This window comes from Protopterus annectens, chromosome 7.part0 (assembly GCF_019279795.1).
Source record: "Protopterus annectens isolate FY-2018-M chromosome 7.part0, PAN1.0, whole genome shotgun sequence".
NCBI classification, from domain to species: domain Eukaryota; kingdom Metazoa; phylum Chordata; order Ceratodontiformes; family Protopteridae; genus Protopterus; species Protopterus annectens.
Window position 1 is genome coordinate 754,532,262 of NC_056739.1, and position 23,943 is coordinate 754,556,204.

A 23,943-nucleotide genomic window follows, 5' to 3' on the forward strand; every position below is an offset into this window, starting at 1 on the left:
CTACTAATACAGGATGTATCAACCAATTTAACAGATTTTTTTCCCAAATTTGACCAACCAGTAATGATATCCCACCAGTTGTGAGCAGTGTATTTTTTTGGTCTTTTCAGCCAAACTAAGTAGTTTATCTTTTGCAATGTTGCTTAATGCCTCGTAGTACAGAATACATTTATTTATTTTTTCCAGATATTCTCTGAGAATTTTAATATTGTCCATTATGTTTTTTAGATTATTCAAAGATACAGATATATTGGGAAACTGTATTAAGTCATAATACAAATTCTTGGAAACATTTACATGTGAGTGTTCAATCTCGCCGTTTGTTCTTACACACGGGTTCGGAGCCGATCCTCGGCTCCGAGTCGGCCGCATAGCAAAGCTCTGTATCTTAGAGAAGCTCAAGACCAGGCTATATCCCACAATCCTCCCTGCCATTACTCAGATCTAGTTTGCCGCTGCAACGGGTCACATCGTTCAGTGAGCTCGGACCTGAGAAAACTGTTGTTAGACAGATAAGATAGTCTTTTTTTTTTTTTTGTCAAAAGTTCTTATACTTCTATAGTTCTATAGTTTTGATATTTTATTTTCTGATACTATAGTGTGTGTGTGTATTGTAGTTAGTTTTTTTATGGGTTTCCCTTTTGGGGCCTACCCTTCTTTAACCTATAGCTTTATTTTCTTCCCTTAATATTAGCTAGTGTTAAATTCTCTCTTCTTTTACTATTATGTCTGAAAAAGCCAAGTCTGGTTTTAAAAGATGTCAGTGTGGACAGAAAATGTCCATCACTGACAACCACACTTCCTGCGTCTACTGTCTTGGCCCTCTCCACTTGCAAGAGGATTGCTCTATTTGCCATTCCTTCAGTGGGAGGGTTATGACAGATAGACGCAGGAAACTTATAGACAGGGAACTTCTTAAGCCTGCCTTCCAGGAGGCCTTGGACAAGTCTGACCAGGCTTCTAAGTCCTCGAAGGGGTTGAAGATGTCAGAGCCCATGTCATCGGCTCCGAGTACATCTTCTAAAGTTCGTTTGCCGGTTCCACAGACTTCGGGGCCGAGCATCGAACGTTTATCTCTCACTGAGCCCCAGGTCTTGGAACCGGTGTCGGAACTACCGCCACCTTCTATTCTTCGGTCGGTGCCATCTTCGGCCCCTTTGACCCGATCTTCCAGACCATTATCCGATACTGATGTGGATCGTGTCGTGCAGAAACTTATGGAGAACACGGCCCTTTCCAAATTGATAGCAGTTTCCTCCCAATTGGTGTCGAAACTAGAAGGCCTTCCCTTATCTCCAACAGGTCCTCCTTCGAGACCCATCCAGTCTTCAGGGCCGGAAGAGGATGAGCCGATGATTATGGAGCCCTCGGTGCCAAAACCGTCCATTGCACGATCGACACCATTTACCTCAACTCCATCGGAACCTATAGGTGAGTCGCGGAGTCGACGATCTCTCCTTGGTTCCGGGACCGAGAGTCGTACCGAACTTTAGGTGCCGACTCTCCCTCTCGGGGCCGCGGCGCAGATTGGCTCGGCTCTATCCTCGGGGTCGAGACCCATGGGCCCCGTGTCTCAGATTCTTCCATGTTCTTCGGAACCGGGGGAGTCCTCGACCCGAGGTTCAGGGGTTTTTGACCTTATGAGGAAGGTTTTGTCTACACAGACAACCACTTCATCGGACGCGTCTTCTCCCTGCCTTAAGGAGCCGCTCTCTGTTTTTGTTCCCACGACACATCCAAAGCGTGGAGCACCATTGTCTCAGCCATCCCCAGAGGGTGCCCCCTGTTCCTCGGAGGCCTCACCGGAATCCCCCTCCGATGAGGTTCCGAGGAAAAGATTGTGCAAGAGGAGGCACTTAGATTCCCCACAGGAATCTCTAACTTCTGACACTGACTTGGATGAGTCAGAGGGGTCCCCAAAATCCCCCTCCAAGGATGTCTCATTTGCGGACATCTTGGAGACATTAAAACAGAGGGGTGATTGGCAGTCCCTAGCCCCCACTGAGGACGAGTTGGTGTTGCTGAAGGCATTTGGTGCTCAACCTTCTACCTCCTGGGTTACTCCGCCCTACGATGAGTTAATGGATTTGATTGCTCAAAGGGTGTGGGAGACACCGGACGCAGTGGAACCTGTCCCTCGAAAACCAAGCAAATTTATTACCGCTCCCCAGGACAAGACTTATCTCACCAAAGGAGTCCCGGTTGACGCTATGGTGGTGGCTGCAGCCACTAAAAAGGAGATGTCGGAGTCTTCCTCTTCTGTTCATCCTCCTAATAAGGATTCTAGGACTATGGACAGATACGGGAAGCACGTTTTTAGTTCTGCGACTTTTTCCATGCGTTCGCTAAACTATTTGACACATTTTACACGTCTACAGAGGGATCTCATCAAGGAGTTGGGAGATACCGTCCAGGGTAACACAGATGCTGCGGTTTCAGATAAGGTAACAGCACAACTTAACACCCTTACCTCCGTAGTGAACTTGTCCATGAGGCTCATCTCGTATGCGGCTGAAGGGTCGAGTAGAGCCGCAGCTTCAGCGATTGCTCTACGAAGACAATCCTGGATGCGGCTGTGCTCTTTTGCGGAAGCCTTCAAGTCTTCCTTCGCCAACGCCCCTTTTGATGGTGCCACTCTTTTTGGGCCCAAAGTGAAAGAGACATTAACTCAGTGTGAGCAGGAAGGAAAGGCTCCGTCTGCTGTCGGAGTCCGTTTTTCTGTTCCATCTAGACCGTACCCCAAAGGGCAACAAGGCAGAAAAATGTGGTTCCATAGAACTCAGGGATCTTTCCAGGCCACACAGAGTGAACCCCCCCCCAGAGGCAGAGGGGGGGCAGACATGGAAGACGTCGCCCTGGCGGCAGAGGGGGTCCGCAGAACCAAGGCGACAGGGATACTATCCCTGGTAAGCCTTTCCAGCACTCCTGAATGGGGGCCCCGACTGTCCTGCTATGGAGGCAGTCGGGGGTCGCTTGGCTTTATACCCACAGGCCTGGCTAACTCTCACCTCAGACTCCTGGGTAAAAAGCATTGTAACCAGAGGATACAAAATACCCTTTATGTCAACTCCACCCCAACAAAGAAGGTCTCCAGATGTGCCACCCCGTCTGCGAGGCCCAGCAGCAATAGAAATTTCAAAGCTGCTCAAAAAAAAGAGTCATTCAGCCAGTCCCGGCGGACCAAAAAGGATCCAGAACTTACTCAAGGTTCTTTTTAGTTCCAAAAAAGACAGGGGACTGGAGACCCATTTTGGATCTCAGCAATCTCAATACCTTCGTGAAGGAAAAGTTCCGGATGGTCACGCTTCAATCGATCCTTCCATTTTTGCAGAAGAACGACTGGATGTGCTCGATAGATCTCAAGGACGCGTACTACCACATCAAGATGGCCAGACCGTCCAGAGATCACCTACGCTTCCGGCTGGGAGCCAGTCATTTTCAATTTCGAGCCCTGCCCTTTGGGCTCACCTCAGCCCCCAGGGTATTCACCAAATGCATGGCAGTGGTAGCGTCTCACTTGAGATGTCTAGGATTCCGGGTGTTTCCCTATCTGGACGACTGGCTCCTCACCGCCACCACTGAGCGTCGTCTCATACAAGCCAGAGACTATACAGTCAACCTTTGTTCCCACCTAGGGATTTCCATAAACTTCGAAAAATCTGCCTTACTGCCCTCACAGCATATTTCATTCATCGGAGCAGACCTAAATACGCGCTTAACATTGGTAAAGCTCCCTCAAGTAAGGGCTTCATCCCTCAAGGAACAGGTTCTTCTTCTACTGCAATGCAGGAAAGCCCCGGCCAAATTGGTGTTGAAGGTTTTGGGACTCATGGCAGTGTCCCTGATTGCGGTTCCCATGGGGAGATTGCACATGAGGCTCCTCCAATGGCTGCTGTTCACGCAGTGGTCGTTCCAGCAGTTACCCCTAACGCACGAGATTCTGATAACAGACTCTTGCAAGCGAGACCTCTCATGATGGGTGTCCAGTCAGGATCTCACTATGGGTCGTCCATTTGTTCTACCGAATCCGACGGCCACTATAACCACGGACGCTTCTCTGATAGGGTGGGGGGGACTTTTTCAGGGAAGAACAGTCCAAGGGGAATGGTCCAACATAGAGTACAACCTGCACATAAATGTTCTGGAAATGAGGGCGGTGTTCTTGGCGTTGCAACACTTTCAAACCCTCCTACCTCTACGAACAGTAGCAGTTCAGACAGACAACATGTCTGTAGTCTGGTACTTAAACAAACAAGGGGGAACCAGATCTTACCCATTATGCAGAGAGGCCATGAGAATTTGGCAATGGGCAGAGTCCATGGGTCGCTTTCTGATAGCAACGCACATCCCGGGGTCATCCAATGTCATTGCGGACAGGTTGAGCAGAGCCATCCTGTTACCTCACGAGTGGTCCCTCAAACTACAGGTGGCGGAAAGAATTTTCCGCAAATGGGGCCAGCCTTGCTGCGATCTATTTGCCTCCCCGATGAATACCAAATGCAGAAGCTATTTTGCCCTTCTACCCCCTCCAGGGGACGTCCCCAGGGACACACTGATACACGATTGGCCCCCAGGTCTCCTATATGCATTCCCACCTACCCCCTGGATTCCCAAATTTCTTCAGAAAGCCATGAACCTGGAAAGGACAATTATACTCATAGCCCCATTCTGGCCTCGACAGATATGGTTCCCCTTTCTTCGAGCCCATCAAACAGAGGAACTGTGGATCCTGGACCCAGTACCAGATCTACAGACACATTCGTCGGGAGTTCCTCACCCATCTCTTCTATCCCTCAAACTAGCAGCTTGGCTGTTCCACTTCCCCGCCTAGCCAGGTCTGATCTACTTTCTCCGGCAGTTCAACGCATTTTGGTTGCCTCTCATAAGGCTTCCACTACAAAACTCTACAACAGTAAATGGAAACGCTTTGTGTAGTGGGCATCTAGTCAACACTTGGACCCCCTGGTTGCTCCTTTACATAAAGTTCTAGAATTTCTATCCATCCTTTTCCACGAAGGAGCCTCTACTTCCACACTAAGAGTACAGTTAGCGGCCATATCCAACTTCCATGTTGGTGAGGACGGTTCTTCTATTATGTCCCACAGGCTTTGTAAGGCTTTTATGAAAGGTTCCTTCCATCTTCGACTGCCCATCAGAGACCCTTTATTCCCATGGAATTTAAATTTGTTGTTGTCACAACTAATGTTGCCACCCTTCGAACCAGCCTCTTCTTGCCTCCTGAAGTTTTTGTCATGGAAGACTCTTTCTTGTAGCGGTTACTTCAGCTCGGAGAGTGTCAGAGCTGCAAGCACCGTCAATTAAACCGCCTTACTTAATTTTCCACCCAGATAGAGTTTCTTTACGAACAAATCCATCTTTCCTTCCTAAGGTATGTTCTGTCATAAATATTAATCAGTCCATTGAACTCCCTACTTTCTTCAAAAACCATACCAGCAAGTTGGAATATATGCTGCACAAGTTAGATGTCCACAGACAGCTAAGATTTTATTTGGACAGGACTAAAGACTACAGAAAAACAGATCAACTTTTTGTTGCATTTGCAGACAATAAAAAGGGCATGGCAGTTACAAAATGTACGCTTTCTAAATGGCTTACTGATTGTATAGCCTTTGTGTATTCTAAGTCAAATCAGGCCTTGCCCACCAAACCTAAAGGCCATTCTACTAGGTCCATTTCCACTTCCTTGGCTCATGCAGCTCGCCTGCCTTTGGACACGATTTGTGCAGCAGCCACGTGGTCTAAACCACATACTTTCATCGCTCATTATAGGGTTGACAAAGCCTCCAAAGACAGGACATCTTTTGGTTCCACTGTGCTCAGGAACGTTCTTCCATGAGTCACTCAGGGTGACGGAGCTAGGGATGCTACCCGTGTGTAAGAACAAACGGCGAGATTGAACACTCTCACATAAAGAAGTTATGTTCTTACCATAACGTTCCATGTGGAGTGTTCATCTCGTCTTTGTTCTTACATTTCCCCCCTTCCCTCCCTCACGTGTTTGGAAGAACGAGTAGGACTAGAGTCTGGTCCACATGTCTTTACCTCTTACCTCAGGGTATATTCGTTACCCTTTAGTTTATTTGTCAGGGAGATGGTGTCTCTGAATTTTTGTAGCAGTATGTAGACTTAGCACCTCAGGTTTATTGTTAGTCTGGTTTGCCTGCAAACTAGATCTGAGTAATGGCAGGGAGGATTGTGGGATATAGCCTGGTCTCGAGCTTCTCTAAGATGCAGAGCTTTGCTATGCGGCCGACTCGGAGCCGAGGATCAGCTCCGAACCCGTGTGTAAGAACAAAGGCGAGATGAACACTCCACATGGAACGTTATGGTAAGAACATAACTTCTTTTTTTATAGGTTCAGTAAACACACAGCTCTTATTACTTAAGGAAATTAAAATGTAATAAACTTCCTGCAAAAGGTAATTTTAAAATATGACCTACATCTTGATCTGTAACCAGACAAATAAACTGAGGAGCTACTCCTATAAACATTTGAAAAGAAGAAGGCATAATAGTCCACTTACACAAATTAACAGAATGCTGCAGTAAGCATGGTTCATAGACAGGTGAATGCTGTCCACAAATTAGCCCATTTTGAGTCTCGGTACAATACTCAATTTTGTGTGTTTTTCCTTTCATATCCATATAATTACCTTAAAATTGTGGCAACCAATACTCATACCCTCCTGGTACGAGGAATATCATAGGTAACACAATAAACTGACACATGATAGTTGCATCAATAACATTATAATGCATAAACTATTGTGGAGTACAGTATGTCAGTTCAGTGAATAACCTAATCCAACTGGTATCAGGTATCCATTTGTTAAACAATTGTTGCCAAACATTTTCATTTCGTAACATAAGTTCACTATGTACTCTATTTTTCTGAATCTCCACATACAAAGATTGCATAGTACATTTTGTCCAATTCACGATGAATACACCGAGACAAACTGCTTCAGTTAATATGCTTTTACTACTAGATTCTTCTTTAGGATCTACAAGCATGCTATACACATACCATCAGCTCTCTATGGCAAATTCCCAAAGCTTGTTTATACACACTCATATTTATACAAAAGTCTGATATTTTTTCTCAGTCTGATGTATAACGGCCTTCCTTTGTGTAACAGTTTTCCTTTGTTCCCTTGTCCTTGGTTCTTTGTAGTTTGATCCATGGAAAGACTTATGTTTTAAGCATGCGTTAGTTAAATCAATATCTCTCTTGTTTCTTACAATATTTTGTAATTGTATGATAGCATCAAAAATAGCAAAGACTCCAGCAAAAACAGTATTCAAAAGCATTATTATGCATAGTTAGGTAAATTACAATTCTTTATTATAATTCTAAGAGTGTTACAACTGTATTCCAATATCAAGTTGCAAGTATATTAATGAATGACGGAAGTTAAGAGAAAGTGCTGAAGGAGTTCATAGGTTCATACTAGGCTATCTGCCCGAGGGCATTTATAAGCCTAGCCATAGTTTTGTGGCTTACGCCACCCCTTAGTTTGGAGAAACTATGCCCATTATTTAGCTGTGCCTCTGTCGAGCAGTGACACTGAGGTAACCCCTGGGGTGTATCTGCCATCTCCCATCCATTGGTCAAGATTCCTCTTGAACAAGGCCAGCGAGGTGTTCTGCCTCACATAAACCGGGATTTTGTTCCACAGCATAGGGAGTCTTTGGGTGATGAATCTATCCCTCCAGCACGTCCTATTAATAACCGTGTTGAGGTTTAAGTCACCCGCCCTTGTGGCTCTGAGGGATCTAGATTTTTTGAGATGAAGCATATTCATCAAATCTGGGTTTGACATGGCCTTGTATGTCAGGCATAGGTCACCTCTGAGTAAGCGGTACACAACTGAATATAACTGGAGTTAAGAGATCTTCTATGGGTTAAGAGTCTGGAATGTGCAGAAAAAGAAATGTGAGCTCATATCTTTCCAGGCTGGAATGGGTAGTTACAAGGAATGCTGCATAAGATAAAATGTTACTGGTACTAAAATTTATAAGGTTAAGGAAACAAGACTGGTTGCCAGGCCAAATGGCTTATGTTTTTCTAAAACATAATTGTTAAGTATTCACGTGCAGCATTAAGCAAAAAGCACAAAAATACACAGAAATCCATTTTAACCTGCTCCTTTCTCTTACAAAAACTAAAAGGACTAAAAACATTTTAACTGCTTGTATCTTGCTATCCATATCCGTATAACAGAGCTTCCAGTTTTTCAGCTTTTATATTATCTTTTGTTTAGTCTCTTCCCACACATCCTTAGCTATCACACTTTCTTTTTAATCCGTACCCCAAAGTAGTTCATTCTGTCATGTCCCCATAAATATGGATACTGCTGAACCACTTCGTGTGTGGATACATAATTTACAGCTATTGCCTTTGTTTTAACTTCATTGATTTTGTATCCCAAACCGATTTGAATCTGCATCAAAATGTTCCACACTAAAATGTCCTTTTCTGGTTTTATCAGGTATAACATATCATTTGCAAACATGGACAGTTTTTTCTGACTACCATACCAATTATATTCTTGAATTTCTAAGTATATAATTTTATTTGCCAATGGTTCTAAGTATAATGCAAATAACGGTACTTGCGTATTATCGCAACCACACATTGTCAGCATTCACTGCATTCTCACCAACATTCCATTCTCACTGTAATTTCATGCTGCCGAGAATGCTGTGAATGATGAGAATGTGTGGTTGTTTTAAAATGTAAATCTACTTTGTTAAAGTTTTTTTAAGCAATTAAAAAAGCGTGCTGTTAATCAAGTCTTCTGCTTATATTTTAAAATAAGATATTATCGTAACCAGGTTAAAAACATAAGCAGAAGACTTGCATACTCTTTCGAGAAAGTATTACCGCAGCCATGCTTTATTGGTTGGCTGTTATGCAACCACACTTAATTACACTTACTCAGTTGATTTGGAATGGTTCATTTTTAAAGCAGAAATTGGTTTGACCTTTATTAAGCAAGTGTGTGTCTGCTAAGGAAAGGATTTGGGATTTTCAGAAAAGGATAAGGGCTTTTAAGAAATGGCACAGAAGTTTAACATTCTGTAAATATTTCATTGATTAACACATAAGAACACAACTTATAACAGTTTGTAATACCAAACAGAAATTATTCTTCGGCCATAAAAAGGTTTTCATTTTTCTACCATTTATTTCTGAAATACCTTATCTTTGCTTGGTTATATTTAAAAAAAAACAGTACTATCTTAAATATGGTGCCCAAAAATAATGTAGACAAGCTTAAAGTGATCAGTAATACCTATTATAACCACGCATTCATAGTATTCTTGGCAGCATGGCATTCCATTGTCACTGAAATAATATGCTGCTGAGAATATGTGGTTGTGATAATATGCAAGTACCCAAATAAAGGTGAAAGAGGACACCCCTGCCTGGTTTCTCTGTTCAAACAGAAATTATCAGAGAGGAACCCACCCACTTTAATTTTTGCCTCCAATTCCTAATATATCCTCCTAATCAACCTTACAATTTTATCAGGGAATACAAATGCTTCCAGTGCCCTGCTCATAAACTCCCAGCTTACTCTGTCAAATGCTTTCTCTTCATGAAGACCTGCTAGCAACAGTGGTATTTTCTTACATTCACCCTCCCTCTGGATCATCAGTGTTCTGTTAATGTCAAATGTTTGCCTCCCCCTCCAAAAAAAAAAAACACATTAGTCTGAGGCATCTACTATTACAAAACAGAGTGGAGGCTGGCAGGAAGAAGTAAAGACCTGAGTTGACAGATAACTGATTCACCCACCAAATTAACTCCCTGTTTACAAAACTCAGCACTGCAATTTGAAAAGATACAGTAGATATAAAAAGTTTACACACCCCTGTTAAAATGCCAGTTTTTTGTGAAAATGAAACCACAATAAATCATTTCAAAACTTTTCTTACCTTTAATGTGACCTATAACCTGTACAATTCAATTGAAAATCAAACAAATCTGTTAGGGGAAAAAATATAAAAAATAAAAAACATACAATACACTGGTTGCACAAGTGTGCACACCCTTAAACTAATATTTTGCTGAAGCACCTTTTGATTTAATTAAAGCATTCAGTCTTCTTGGGTAGGAGTCTATCAGCATGGCACATCTTGATTTGGCAAGATTTCCCCATTCTTCCTTGCAAAAGCGCTCCAAATCTGTCAGATTGCGAAGGCATCTCTTGTACACAGCCCTCTTCCGGTCACCCCACAGAGTTTCTATTGGATTTAGGTCTGAGCTGTGGCTAGACCATTCCAAAACTTTAATTTTCTTCTGCTGAAGTCATTCTTTTGTTGATTTGGATGTATGCTTGGGGTCATTGTTGTGCTGAAAGGTGAAATAGATCATCTTTCTAGCAGACACCTGAATGATTTGGGCCAAAAGTGACTGGTATTTAGAACTGTTCATAATTCATTCCACCTTGACTAAAGCCTGAAGAAAAGCAACCCCAAAGCATGATACTGCCACCACCATGCTTCACTATGGGGATGATGTTCTTTTGGCGATGTGAAGTGCTGTTTTTATGCCAAACATACAGTTTGGAATTGTGGCCAAAAAGTTCAACCTTGGTCTGATCAGACCATAACACCTTTTCCCATATGCTTTTGGGAGATTTGATGTATTGTTTTGCAAATTTTAGCTGGGCCTGGACGTTTTTCTGTGTAAGAAAAGGCTTCCGTCTTGCAACCCTACCCCACAGTCCAGACATATGGAGAATACGGGAGATTGCTGTCACATTTAGTACACAACCAGTACTTGCCAGAAATTCTTGCAGCTCCTTCAGTATTGCTGTAGTTTCTTGGCAGCCTCCCTGACCAGTTTTTGTCTTGTCTTTTCATAAATTTTTGAGGGACGTCCAGTTCTTTGCAACATCACTGTTGTCCTACATTTTCTCCACTTTTTGATGACTGTCTTCACTGTGTTCCATGGTATATCTAATGCTGTGGAAATTTTTTGTACCCTTCTGACTGATAACTTTCAACAATGAGATCCCTTTGATGCTTTGTAAGCTGTCTGTGAACCATGGCTTTTGCTGTAGCAGGCAACTGAGTAAATGGCAGAAAAATCCTACTTGGACAACTGAACTTTATTTGGGGTTAGTCAGTCTCTTTAATTGATGACAGGTGTGTACCAAAGAAGACTGAATGCTGTAATTAAATCAAAAGGTGCTTCAACAAAGTATTAGTTTAAGAATGTGCACGCTTATGCAACCAGCATTTTGTACGTTTTTTACTTTTTATATTTTTCCCCTAACAGATTTGTTTGATTTTCAATTGAATTGTACAGATTACAGGTCACATTAAAGGTGGGAAAAGTTTTGAAATGATTTATTGTGGTCTCATTTTTTTATATCACAAAAACCTGGCATTTTAACAGGTTTGTGTAAACTTTTTATATCCATTGTAGACTATGCTGGTGTTGATAAAAATGATTTCTCTTATGAAGTCTGGCCAAGAGAATCATGAAAATAGTTGAGGCAATCAAACCTAGGATTCTGAGAAATTCTCTGGCAGATGCCAGGATCTGGTTTGAAAATATCAGAAATTGTTCCCTGTAATGCTCCACTTCGTCTTAAGGATTAATTGCCACCATAAGTGTTGAATCTAAAATACATCTTAGATACAATATCTTGTGATAAGGAATGACAGATTTCATCCTGTTGACTTGAAATCCTCTGCTAAGAAATAGGTATACTACCAAAGCCAGAGATTCTTGACAAGTTGTGAAGGAATCTGTAAAAAAAAAATCAGCAATTGCCTAAATAAGGAAAATACTGATGTCCTGCAACCTTCAATGGGCTATTACAGGAACCAGACACTTTACAAATACTCTAGGTGCTGTACATAACCCAAATGAAAAAATAGCAAAATAAAAATGTAAACCAGACATACACATGCAAAAAGCACCCAAAACTGTTGAGTGGAATGTGATTGAAAAGCATCTTTTAAATCCAATGATACCAGACCACTGGCAGAAAGAACAAGGGGTAACAGGGACTTTAGAGAAAATACTTTGAATTTTGGAACCATAAGGTGAAGTTTTACAAAAGATCCTTCATTCTTTGGCACTTAACAGTTCATGAATAAAATCCTTCCCCTGTTTGATCTGAGGGAACATGTTCTACTATCCCAGAGACAGCGTCTCACAAGAGAAAACAGGACGGTTTGTCTGGAAAAATGTGGAGGGACCTCTTGAAAGCAAGGAAGGAAGTCCCACAGCCAGCTGTAACCATTTAGAACTGAATTTTCAAAAAGTCAGCTGTTCGAGGTTATATCATGCCACACAGGATAGTAAAGCCATAATCACTGGGACAAATGTACAGAATTTTCAGAGTGAAAAGGAGAAAATCCTGTGGGGGCAGTCAGTCTGACGTTTTAGGTTATCCTTGGTTTTGAGACGCCGTTATTTTTTTAACTTTGTTTTTGCATGAGCCTTGTTTAGGCATGCTTCTTCTGCTTCCTAAAAGAGACACCTTAACAGACAGAAAAGTCTCTTTTCTATGTTGGAAAGGAAGATTGAACTGTCTGGGTATCTCCCTGAATTAACCTTCCCCATTTCGCCAAACCCCTTAAGGAAATCTGCAGAGGAAGGACTAAATTACACACTTTTTTTTCAGGGGTACAAGTTTCAGGTTTAATATCCTCTGGTAAATTTTAGGACTATAACCAAACAAATATTCTCAAAACAGAGCAAATGGCAGCAGTTCTGGAAACATCAGTGCCATAATCACATTTCAAAGAATGTTTAATTACCTGAGACTTGGCAGATATCACAAAACACATAGATGCTTTAGTATCTGAAGAAAGGAGAGATCAGCAATTAAATTCCATAAATTATCAAAGCCAGCAAAAGCCTCAGACATAACATCTGTCTGGCAATTTACAGTTCAGTAAACCAGGGAAGAAGAACAGCAACAAACTTTTTTTTACCAAATATATTAAAAACCTTTCCTAGTTTGTCAGAAGGGTTAAGGTTGGCAGCTGAAAGAAATCTCTAAGAAGCTAACATTGACAAGGAAATTACTGCTGGATCTGCCATGGGATTAGAAGAAAAGAAACATATGGGACTAGGGCATTTTAGGAGGATATGACTAACTCAGAAAAAAAGGGAAGACTGTCAAAAAGGCATTCTCTTACACTGACAAAACGAGGTATAGCTGCAAATTGAGGAAAATCTCTAATAAATCATAATATCTCTGTTAATATGCTGCCATGTCTTTGTTCCCACTGAGAGAATTTCCTCTCTCTATAGCAACAGTATTAGAAAAGACTACTCTTCAGGAGGAGAATCTGAAGAAAAGCTCCATTCAGAGTCAGATTCTTCAGGAGAATGACAATCCCATTCCTACTCCGGTCCCTCAGACTGGGAAATCAGTATCTGATAGGGAACAACATTTTCTCTCTTTTGAGAAGAACAATCAGCACTCAAAGTCTGAAAGGCTCTTAACAGCCCTTTTGCCAATCCCAGCCAGTCATCTGCTTTGGGAGGGAAAAAATGACTAGATCTCACCTTCCTTTTTCTAGATGTCCCCCCACCAAAAAAAAAAACAAAAATAGAACGGCTAAATAGATGCTTTTATACCTCAGGGAAGAGGATTTTCAGAATGACTACGCAAAGGGCACCATCTAGTGCCTTCCCCAAAGCTGACAAGAGTGGTTCTCTTACCCAAAAGGGTAACCGGACAGCCACCAAGGATGTGCTTGCCTCCTCGGTCGATAGGGCATCTCAAGGAGAAACATCAGAGGGACCAAGAAAAAAAAAAGACGAGTAGTCTGACGAACAAATGATGGCCACAACAGTCACCTACCAGTGATTGAGGCAACTAAGAAGCTGACGTGAAGATGAAAATTTCTCAAATAATATTTTTCTTTTTGTGGCTGGGGGAAAGAATCAATAACATCACCAGGACCCTGGTCCATATTCTAGCCATGAAAGGAGTCTCACAGGTGGATAGCATTGCCAAGCGGTAAGTATTTTTGTGACAATCATCCAACACACTTGTCCTCAACCTCTCCCAACAAGTTTATACATAAGCAGAAGACTTTCCTCACAAAAATAATAAGTTAGGGAATTCCCCACAAAAACTCATGACCAGCTTACAACCAGAAAATGTGTCTGATAAGTGGCTGTGGGAGCCCAGACAGCGCCAAGAAACAAAATTTGAGCTACAAGTTTATTTTATCTTAAATACACAAATTTGCACAGAAAATACCTCAAAGCATGTCAGAAAAATTAAGTTCTGTGGTAAATTATTTTGTCAAGTGTTTAAAAGGGGTGAAATACCTTACAAAAGACTTATTTAACAGATCAGAATACCTTTTTTTGTCAAAAAATAGATGCGGATGGTAATCCCCAATGGGGTACTTGTATGCCCAGTCTTCTTGAAGAGCTAATCAACTGCTTATCAAGCAAAGCTCGTAAAGCAACACTCTTTGGCTGCAGGAAAGTTTTGAAGTTTTGTCGCCCTAGCCACTGCATTTATTTATGCTATTTAATGGCAGAAGAAATGATGGAATAACATGCCTTCATATTTAGTCTACCGAGGGACTCTCAGAATATTCTGCCTTGTAGAGAAAGTAAAAAAATCCATGTGAACTAGCACATGGATGCATCATATTACTGTTAAAATTCTGAACCTGAATTAATGACAGACTATAATTATATACAGATATCAGCATTTCTAATGTCATATATGTATTATGTTGTATAAGGATGAGCTGCCACACAGCAAACGAATTTGAGAGAAATGTATTAACTCAGAAATTATATATGCAATTCTCTTATTTCATAGCTAATATCTTCAAAATTCTAGATATAGACACATACACTTTGTGTACACAGTTCATTTCTTCCTACTGAATTGTGAAATTGAACAAGGAACACTAAGCATGCAGATACATACCAACTGAATGTAATGCTGCAGTTCTGTCTGTCTTGGGTCCAATTTCTGGACAGGATGTTTATTTACAGAATTGGATCTGAGCATGGGTGGACTGCCTTTCTCACAGGGGTAATCTTGTCCATCCGTATATGGATGTTCAGCCATTAAATCATGGTGGAAAGGAGGAGCTATCAAATTGAACAAAAACACTGGTCAACTGTGAGAACTCATTTTGAGCACAGACCACACCCAACACCCATAAGGTTAACTACATTAAGGTACTCAAGTGTAATAATATCTATGACAAATTGCATATTCTAGATCAAATGAAACTAGCAATAACTTTAGGCAGGGTATGCACACAGACACACACTATATAGTATTAGACATGAATGTATTTGCAGAATGTTTCTTCCCAACTAGATGCTGTGATAACTTATAATACAAATGCTTCTATATAATAATGCTCTCAGATAAACATCAGATATGTAATACTGGCCTTTCTGCAATTGTTAGTCATTGAAAATTCCTCTTCCGATATCTGCATTCTGGCTCGCCTACATCATAATGTCATATATCAGACTAAGAAAATGTACATGAGCCTGTGTGCTCCCAATTTCAACACCTAAGCACTTTGAATACACAACATGATAAACAAACTGTAAAACACAACATAAAAATATACTTGCTGACAAAGTCCATCTAATTAAAAGGGCTAAGTGAAATGATGAGAACTTAACATCCACAGTAGAAGACCTCTGATATGGTGAAATACATAGCTAATAAATGTTGGGAAGCATCATTTGCAGTAAAATTTACACCTAACCAAGAAATCAAAGTCAAAGAAAGTACAAAAGTTAAGTGCTAAGAAGGTGGAGCCTTGAACTATCAACGTCAAAAAAGAGAAATGACTCCCAGACCACTGTTCAAGCGGTGTTTGATGAAGGTCTGAAGTGACTAAGGTAGGAAACATGTCTGTTTAAGATGCACTGGAACCACACTACGGAAACAATTTGACTCTTTTTATGAGCCAACCAACTTTACATTGTGATAGCTGTTGGTCAACCAGTCTCTCTCTTCAAAGGAACATACTGCAACAGTCACAATAATGATCTGAGGATACATCTCCCCAGGAAAAAAACACCACAAAGTCCTTGCCAAATGAACAAATTAAAAAAAGAAGTTATGTACTAACCATAACGTTCCATGTGAGTTGTTCATCTCGCCTTCTTTCTTACAGATGGGTTTGGAGATGATCTTCGGCTCCGAGTCAGCCTACTACAAAGCTCTAGGTCTTCAGATAGCTCGAGGCCAAGTCCCTACCCCATGATGCACCTAGAGTTATCTCAGATCTTGTTTGCTGCATATAATAATACCATATGTCATTCTATCACGCCATAATAAAAAGCTATAGAAGGGTTGAGCAACCAGGAAGAATCCAGCATCTCACTCTTCGAAAAACCTGGAGGGGGTAGGTGTGTGGGAAGTAATAATGAAGGCGAGATGAACAACTCACATGGAATGTTATGGTAAGTACATAACTTCTTTATCTGAAGTTGTTCTATCTCGCCGTTCATTCTTACAAGTGGGTAGTGTCCCAAGCACCATCTATCTCGGGTGTCTCACCAGAGTACGTTTTTCAGGTCAGTAGACCCAAAGAAGGCCCTGTCAACTTAGTAATGAGTGATAAATGTAGGAGGTCTTGACCAAGTGGCTGCTGCACAAATGTCATCTATAGGAAGTCTGGCAGAAAAGGCAGATGATGTAGACACTGTTCTGGTGGAGTGAGCCTTAATTTTATGTTGTGAGGGCATATTAGCAGCTGAATAAGCAAATGTGATACAATCAGATAACTACTTAGAGTTGTTTTAGCCAGTGGCATATCTTTCCTTGACTCTGAAAAAGAAATGAAAAGCTGTTCAGATTTCATAAAATCTTTTGTTCTATCCAAAATCCGTGCTGTCTATGAACAAAGTTTGTGCAGCATATATTCTAAATTGCTGGAGTGATTGGGGAAGAAAACTGGCAAATCAATAATTTGATTAGGATTAGCTTCAAAGCAAACTTTAGGCAAAAAGGAGGGGTTAGTTCCAAGTGAAACTCTGTCAGCATGGAAAATCAAATAAGGAGGCTTAGTGGACAAGGCTTGAAGCTCTGACACTGCGGGCAAAAGTGATAGCTACTAAAAAGATGGTCTTCCATGACAAAAATTTGAGGTCACATGAGGAAGCTGGTTCGAATAGAGGGAGAATAATGTGAGAAAGCATAAAATTTAGATTCCATGGGGTATAGAGAGTTTTCACAGGTGGTCTGAGATGAAAGGTCCCTTTGAGAAAGGCTTTGGATAGTTTGTGTGACAATGTTCAACCCTTCAAAAATCCAAGGTGAAAATTAGAAATGGCAGCAAGTTGAACATGAACTGTTGCTGCTGCAGCTCCTTTGTTGAAGATCATGGTCAAGGACTCTAGTATAGAGGCCATAGGGGCTAGGGTAGGGATCAATGTTGTTTTGAGAGGCCCATATAGAAAATGTTTTCCATTTGATAAGGTATAGCTTTCCTCGTAGTGGATTTATGAGAGGATGTGAGAATTTGCTTCATCTCATTAGAAAGGTTCTGGAACCTGGCTATAATGGGAACTGGAGCAGTCAAGCTGTCAGTTTTAGGGACTGAAGAGAGGGATGAAGTTCCCCCGACAAGTGCGTCAGAAGATCTGGAACTGGGTCCTCCAAAAGATGAAGTCAAAGGAGGGGAACCAAATCTGATGAGGCCAATGAAGGGCTATTAGAATGATGGTCCTTCCCAGAGCTTTTGCTTTCTGTAGTACCTTGGGTATTATGGGATTGGTGGGAATGCATAGAGGAGACCCGGAGGCCAATTGTGTACGAGTGCATTCCTGGGGCTTCTCCCAGAGGGGGAATTACGGCAAAGTAGCTTCTGCATTTCGTGTTCATATGCTAGTAAAAAGGTCGCAGCAAGGCTGGCCCCACCTGCGGAATAACCTGTCCGCTATTTCTTTCTTGAGGGACCACTCATGAGGCAACAAAATTGTTCTACTCAGCTTGTCTGCTATCACACTGGATTTCCCCGGGATGTGCATTGCTAACAGAAAGTGCTGGGTGGATATAGCCCACTGCGATACTCTTAGGGCCTCATGACAAAGGGGGGAAAGGACCTGGTTCCTCCTTGTTTGTTCAAGTACCAGACCACTGACATGTTGTCTGTCTGAATCGCAATTGTACCCAGCGGAAGAGAGTCCTGGAAGTACTGCAATACTAAAAGTACTGCTCTCATCTCTAGGACATAGATATGCAGATGTCTCTCTTGATTGGTCCATGTGCCTTGGGCTGTTCTTCTGTGAAAATGCCCCCCCCCCAATCAGGGAAGCATCCATGGTCACTGTGGCCGTTGGTGGGGGTACGACAAAAGTACGACCTATTGTGAAATGAAGAAAGGTCAACCACCACTGAAGATCCTTTTTGCATGAGTTCATGATCATTATAAGGTGAAACATTGGGAGCTCTTGCTAAGACCATTGAGTGAATAACAGCCACTGCAGAATCTGCATGTGCATGCGACCCAGCTGTATGGCCAATATTGCAGCTGCCAACATGCCTAACCATTTTAGTACTTCTGATGCTGGAGCCTTGTTTTTGGATATCAGATTGTGGACCTGTTGACAGAGTAGTAAGACTCTTTCTACTGGAAGTCTCAGCATGGTGGTGGTGGTTTCCAATTCTGCTTCGATAAAAACGGTATGTTGCGATGGCAACACGGCCGATTTTCCTGCGTTTATTGTAATGCCCAGCTGACTGCAGAGTAAAAGAGTGGTGTCCCTGGCTCGAATGAGTTGATGCCTGGTGGCGGCGGTGAGGAGCCAATCTTCTAAGTATGGAAACACCTGGAATCCTAATCCAGGTAAGCCATGACCACTGCCATGCATTTGGTGAACAGTCTGGGGACTGTAGTGAGACCAAAGGGCAGAGCTCGAAATTGGTAATGACGGACTCCCAGCCAGAAATGCAGATGATCCCTGGATGGTCTGGCCATTTTTATGCAGTAGTACGCTTCCTGGAGATCTGTCGAGCACATCCAATTGTCTTTCCCTAAAAAGGGAAGTATCAACTGAAGCGTGACCATCCAAAACTTCTCTTTCTTGACAGATCTGTTTTACTCTGCTGTGATCCAATATAGGTCTCCAGTCCTCTGTCTTTTTTGGAACTTGTCTAAGTTCAAGATCCTATCTGGTCTGCTGGGACTGGCTGGAGGACTCTTTTTGTTAGCAACGATTGGACCTCTATTGTTGCCTGTTCCCTGTAACTGGGTGGAAGGTTCGGGATTTTTTTTTTGTCAGTGGAGGGGGTGTGGTGAAAGGAATGAAATATCCTCTGGAAATGCTACTTTGTACCCAGTTGTCGTTTGTTATTTTGAGCCAGGCATCTGGATACAAAGATAAGCGACCCCCGACTGCCTCCAGAGTAGGACGGCCGGGCCTCCTTTCAGGAGCGCTGGTAGGGCTTTCCAAAGAAGTGATCTCTGTCACCCTGGTTTTGTGGACCCCCTCTGCTGTGAGGGCAGCGTCTTCCATTATTGCCCCCTCCTCTGCCCCTGGAGGGGGGGTTCTGAAAGGCTCCTTGGGCTTTTCGGAACCACATCTTCCCTCCCTTTTGACCCTTGGGGTAGGGTCTAGTAGGGGTGGTAAAATGGACTCCGACGGCAGACAGAGTCTTTCCTTCCTGCTCACACCTGGTCAAAGTTTCCTTAACTTTGGGCCCGAAAAGGGATGAGCCATCAAAAGGGGTATTTACAAAGGATGACTTGAAGGGTTCCGCGAAGGAACACAAGCGCATCCAGGAGCATCTCCTAAGAGCAATTCCTGTACCCGCTGCCCTGCTCATTCCATCAGCTGCATACGAAATGAGGCACATGGACGAGTTACCTATGGAATTGAGGGTAGCAAGCTGGGAGGCAACTATCTCAAGCTCCTGCAGCTACTGTACCGTGAAGAGCATCTCCCAGCTCTTTAAGGAGATCTCTTTGCAGTCTAGTAAAATGAGTTTGACAGTTGAGCGAATGCAGTGCAAAAGTCGATGAACTGTAAATGCACTTCCCATATCTACCCATGATCCCAGAATCTCTGTTAGGAGGATGGATAGAAGAGGAAGTTTCTGAAATTTCCTTTTTGGTGGCTGCCGCCACCACCATGGCATCAACTGGCACACTCATGGTCAGAAAAGATTTGTCCTGGGGAGCAGAGATAAATTTATTAAGCCTCCTGGGGACAGGCTCCATGGTGTCCGGAGACTCCCATGCCCTTATTGAGACCAGCTGCATAAGCTCATCGAAGGGTGGAGACACCCAAGAGATGGAGGGCTGAGACCAGAAAGCCTTCAGGAGAACTGACTCACCTTCAGTAGGGTTGGTGGACTGCCAGTCACCCCTCTGCCTAAGGATTTCTAACATCTCAGCAAATGAGATATCCTCAGAGGGGGGCCGTGGGGACCCCTCTGATTCATCCATGTCTGTATCAGATGTCAGGGACTCCTGTGGGGAGTCTAGATGCTTCCTCTTTCAGACTCTCTGACTGGGAACCTCATCAGTGGGGGCTTCTGGTGAGGTCTTGGAAGAGCAGGGGCCACCCAACGGGGATTCCTGAGGCTCTCGGTCTCTACGCTTGGCAAAGATCTGTGAAGCAGAAGCAGACACAGGTGCTTTAGGGGATGAGGTAGCCGGACCTGAAGTCGAAGATGTCTTAGGAAACATAACTCTCCTCATGGATTCGAAGGCACCTCTGCTCCGATATGAAGGGACCGACGGATCAGAGGAAACTGTCAATACCCCCAGCACCAGGACACTGGGCTGTGAGCCAGAGGTAGAAGCCGAGCTCATCCGAGCCGAAGCCCCAAGAGGCGGAGTTGGAACCAACAAGTCGGTCCGACTATCCTCCCTGGACCTCACCAGAGAGTGTCAGTTCCTAGCTTCCTCGATCGGCGCAGAGTAAATGGAGCCGAAGACACTGGAACAGGCGCTGGCTCCAAAGGCGCCACAATCAACAAGTCCGACTCCTCTGGCTCCGAAGGACCGCTATGGCTCGGAGGAGGAAGAGTAATAGCTGGTAAAAGGGTCTTCGGTTCCGAAGCTGTTTGGGTCGGAGCCGATAAGAATTTAGCAGAGGCCGGTGCCTGTAAAAGCTTCTTCACCACACAATCCACATCCAAATCGGAAAGGCTAATCAAAGACCGAGATGAGTGGATAGAAGGTGGTACAGACTCAGAGTGGAGATTTAGGCGCTTTGGATACCGGCTCCAAAAGGATAAGTCAGTCGGCTCTGAGGTCTGTGGAACTGACATCGAAGACTTTAGATTTCTTAACCTCAGATGTAGAAGTCGTAGAAGACTTTTAGGACTTACTGGATCCATCTTGGTCGCTCAAAGCTTCTTGGAATGAAGTTTTAAATAAACCTCTGTCGATCAATTTTCTCTTTCTCTCCTGGAGAACCCTAGAAGAGAAAGAATGACAGATGGAGCAGCTTTCCTGGAAATGCAATGCTCCCAAACAATAAACACAATTTACGTGACTGTCAGTGACAGACATTTTCTGCCCACAAATTTGGACATTTTATAAACCCTGACTTAGGGTGTTTGTCTTCATCAACAGCAATTTCGAAATACACAATGCCAATAGGGTGCCGTAAAAAAATAGAAGCACCCAACAACAATTAAACAACAAGCCTTTCTAAAACTACAGGCTAAAAATTAATCACACAAAACTATTTGTCTAAATTGTAGAGAGTAAATATAAGCAAGTTGTGACAGAAAAGTCACTATATAAATGCACACAACTATAATATAACTACTAATGCACACACTTTTATCTAAACTCTAAGATAAAGTATTTCAAAGCTGTGACAGAAATGTCACTTTTTAACTCTAAGACTAAATCTAAAGGTACCAGCACACAACTAATGAACTAGGCCTAAATAAACAAAGCCGAGAGAGATAAATACTAGATGAAGAAAAAAGTGCACACAAAGGGAAGGGAACTACACAAAAGCTATAAGAGCTTATCTAAATATCTAAGATACAAAACAGAAATTATTTATCAATAATATTAGATATTTTCAATAAATAAATGTTTTTACTGGCCGGAGCTAACGAGAACCTCCGATCTATTGCAGCAGCAAACTAGATCTGGGGTAACTCTAGATGCATCATGGAATAGAGACTTGGCCTCGAGCTATCTGAAGACCTCAAGCTTTGTAGTAGGCTGACTCGGAGTCGAGGATCGGCTCCGAACCCATCTGCAAGAATGGACGGCGAGATAGAACTTATTCACATCTTGACTTTTAAATGATTAAATTTTACAAAAAACAGTACTGCAACTGCACAAGGAAAGGAAAATAAAAGGTTTCACAAGGACAGAATATAGAGAAAAGAAAGTATAGCTGTGTAAAATCTTTAGATGTCCTTCTCTTCTATATGCTGCTGTATCCATAACATGAGGGAGTCTGCCTCTAGTTGACTCCTATGTCTGGCCATTTTACCAAAGTTAGCTTCTACTGCGAAGCTGTGTGTGACAGCCCGCATCACTCAGCGTACGTTGGCCATAAACGGACGTCGGGTATGAAGCAGACATCAGCATGCACCTACCTCAAAACTGGATGCTGCCAGAAACCAGTGACTGTGGAGTGGGTACTCAGGAGGCAAGCATCAGGGGGAAGACGAGGTGGAAAACTATACAGCAGCATATAGAAGAGATCATCTAAAGTTATGATAAGATTTTACACAACTATACTACGTCTTTCTTTTCATATGTTGCTGTATCCATAACATGAGGGAGAGTGCAAAAGCTCATGCTATTAAGAATTGGGTGGAGGAACAGAGACGTGTTCCACACAGCCATGAAGAATGGCCCTGGCAAATCCTGCTCTGGACCTGGAAATGATGTCCAATTTATAGTGTTTGGTGAAAGCGTGGACAGATGACTATGTAGCTGCTTCTAAAATGGCAGATGTATCCAAACCCTTAAAGAAGGCACCAGAGGAGGACACAGCCCTAGTGGAGTGTGCCTTCACTGGAAAGGAAAGCCTTTTGTCGTGGGCTGTGCAGCAAAAAGAAATAGCTTGAGAGAGCCAGAAGGAAATGGTTTGCTTGGAAAAAGGATGTGCCAGGACTCTTGGGTGATAGGAGACAAAAAGCCTATCAGATTTACAAATGGATTTGATCTTGGCCAAACAGTACCTGAGTTGTCTATGTACATCCAGGGAATGACAGATCCTTTCAGCAGAGGTTTTGAGGCAAAGGGAAGAAGGTAGAAAGATTGATAGCCTGATTCAGGGAAAGGTCATTAACTACTTTGGGCATGAAGGATGGGTTAGTGTGTATGCAAAGCCTGTCCTTGTGGAAAACTGTGAAAGTGGGCAAGGACATGAGGGCTTGCAGTTCGGAGACCCATCTGGCTGAAGTAATGGAAACCAAAAGAATAGTATTCCATGTGCAGTGTTGGAGAGAGCAGTCCTTGGCTGGCTCAAAGGGCAATAAGGTCAGCTTTTCCAATACACAATAAAGATCCGGGGGGTTAGTTAGATGGCTAGGTGGTTTCCTTGGAGGTCTAATGTGTAGCACCCCCTTTAAAAAGAGCTTGACTTCCAGTCTGGAAGCTAGAGGAGGGGCAAGAGGTAGACATGCTGAGATGGCAGTCAAATGTGTTTTAACTGAGGAGTATGACAAGCCAGAGTTCATCAAGTTCACACAGGTAAGACAAAACCACTGGAGGTTCTACAGCCAGTGGTTGGAAATTTTGTTTTAAACACCAAACAGAAAATCTTTTCCGCTTGGACAGATAGGATTTTCTGGTAGTGGGTTTTCTGGCCTCCTGCACTACTTGAAGCATGTCCTCGGTATAAAGGTGTCTGAAGGGAATCAATGCCTTATCAACCACAGTGTAAGGTTCAGGATGGATATTTGGGGGTGTATAAGGGTTCCCTTCTCCTGTGTCAGCAGGTCC

The 23,943-nt window shown here is 42.7% G+C and overlaps 1 protein-coding gene across 1 annotated transcript in view; it reads right to left on the reverse strand.

Annotated features, from left to right (window-relative positions):
- The window catches only part of CNTROB (centrobin, centriole duplication and spindle assembly protein), a 1,846,056-nt gene that overhangs the window by 791,871 nt on the left and 1,030,242 nt on the right, over positions 1-23,943 (reverse strand). The window contains exon 14 of the mRNA XM_044077286.1: positions 14,961-15,127. Within this exon, the coding sequence (XP_043933221.1) occupies positions 14,961-15,127 (167 nt within the window). The remainder of the gene's footprint in view (positions 1-14,960; positions 15,128-23,943) is intronic.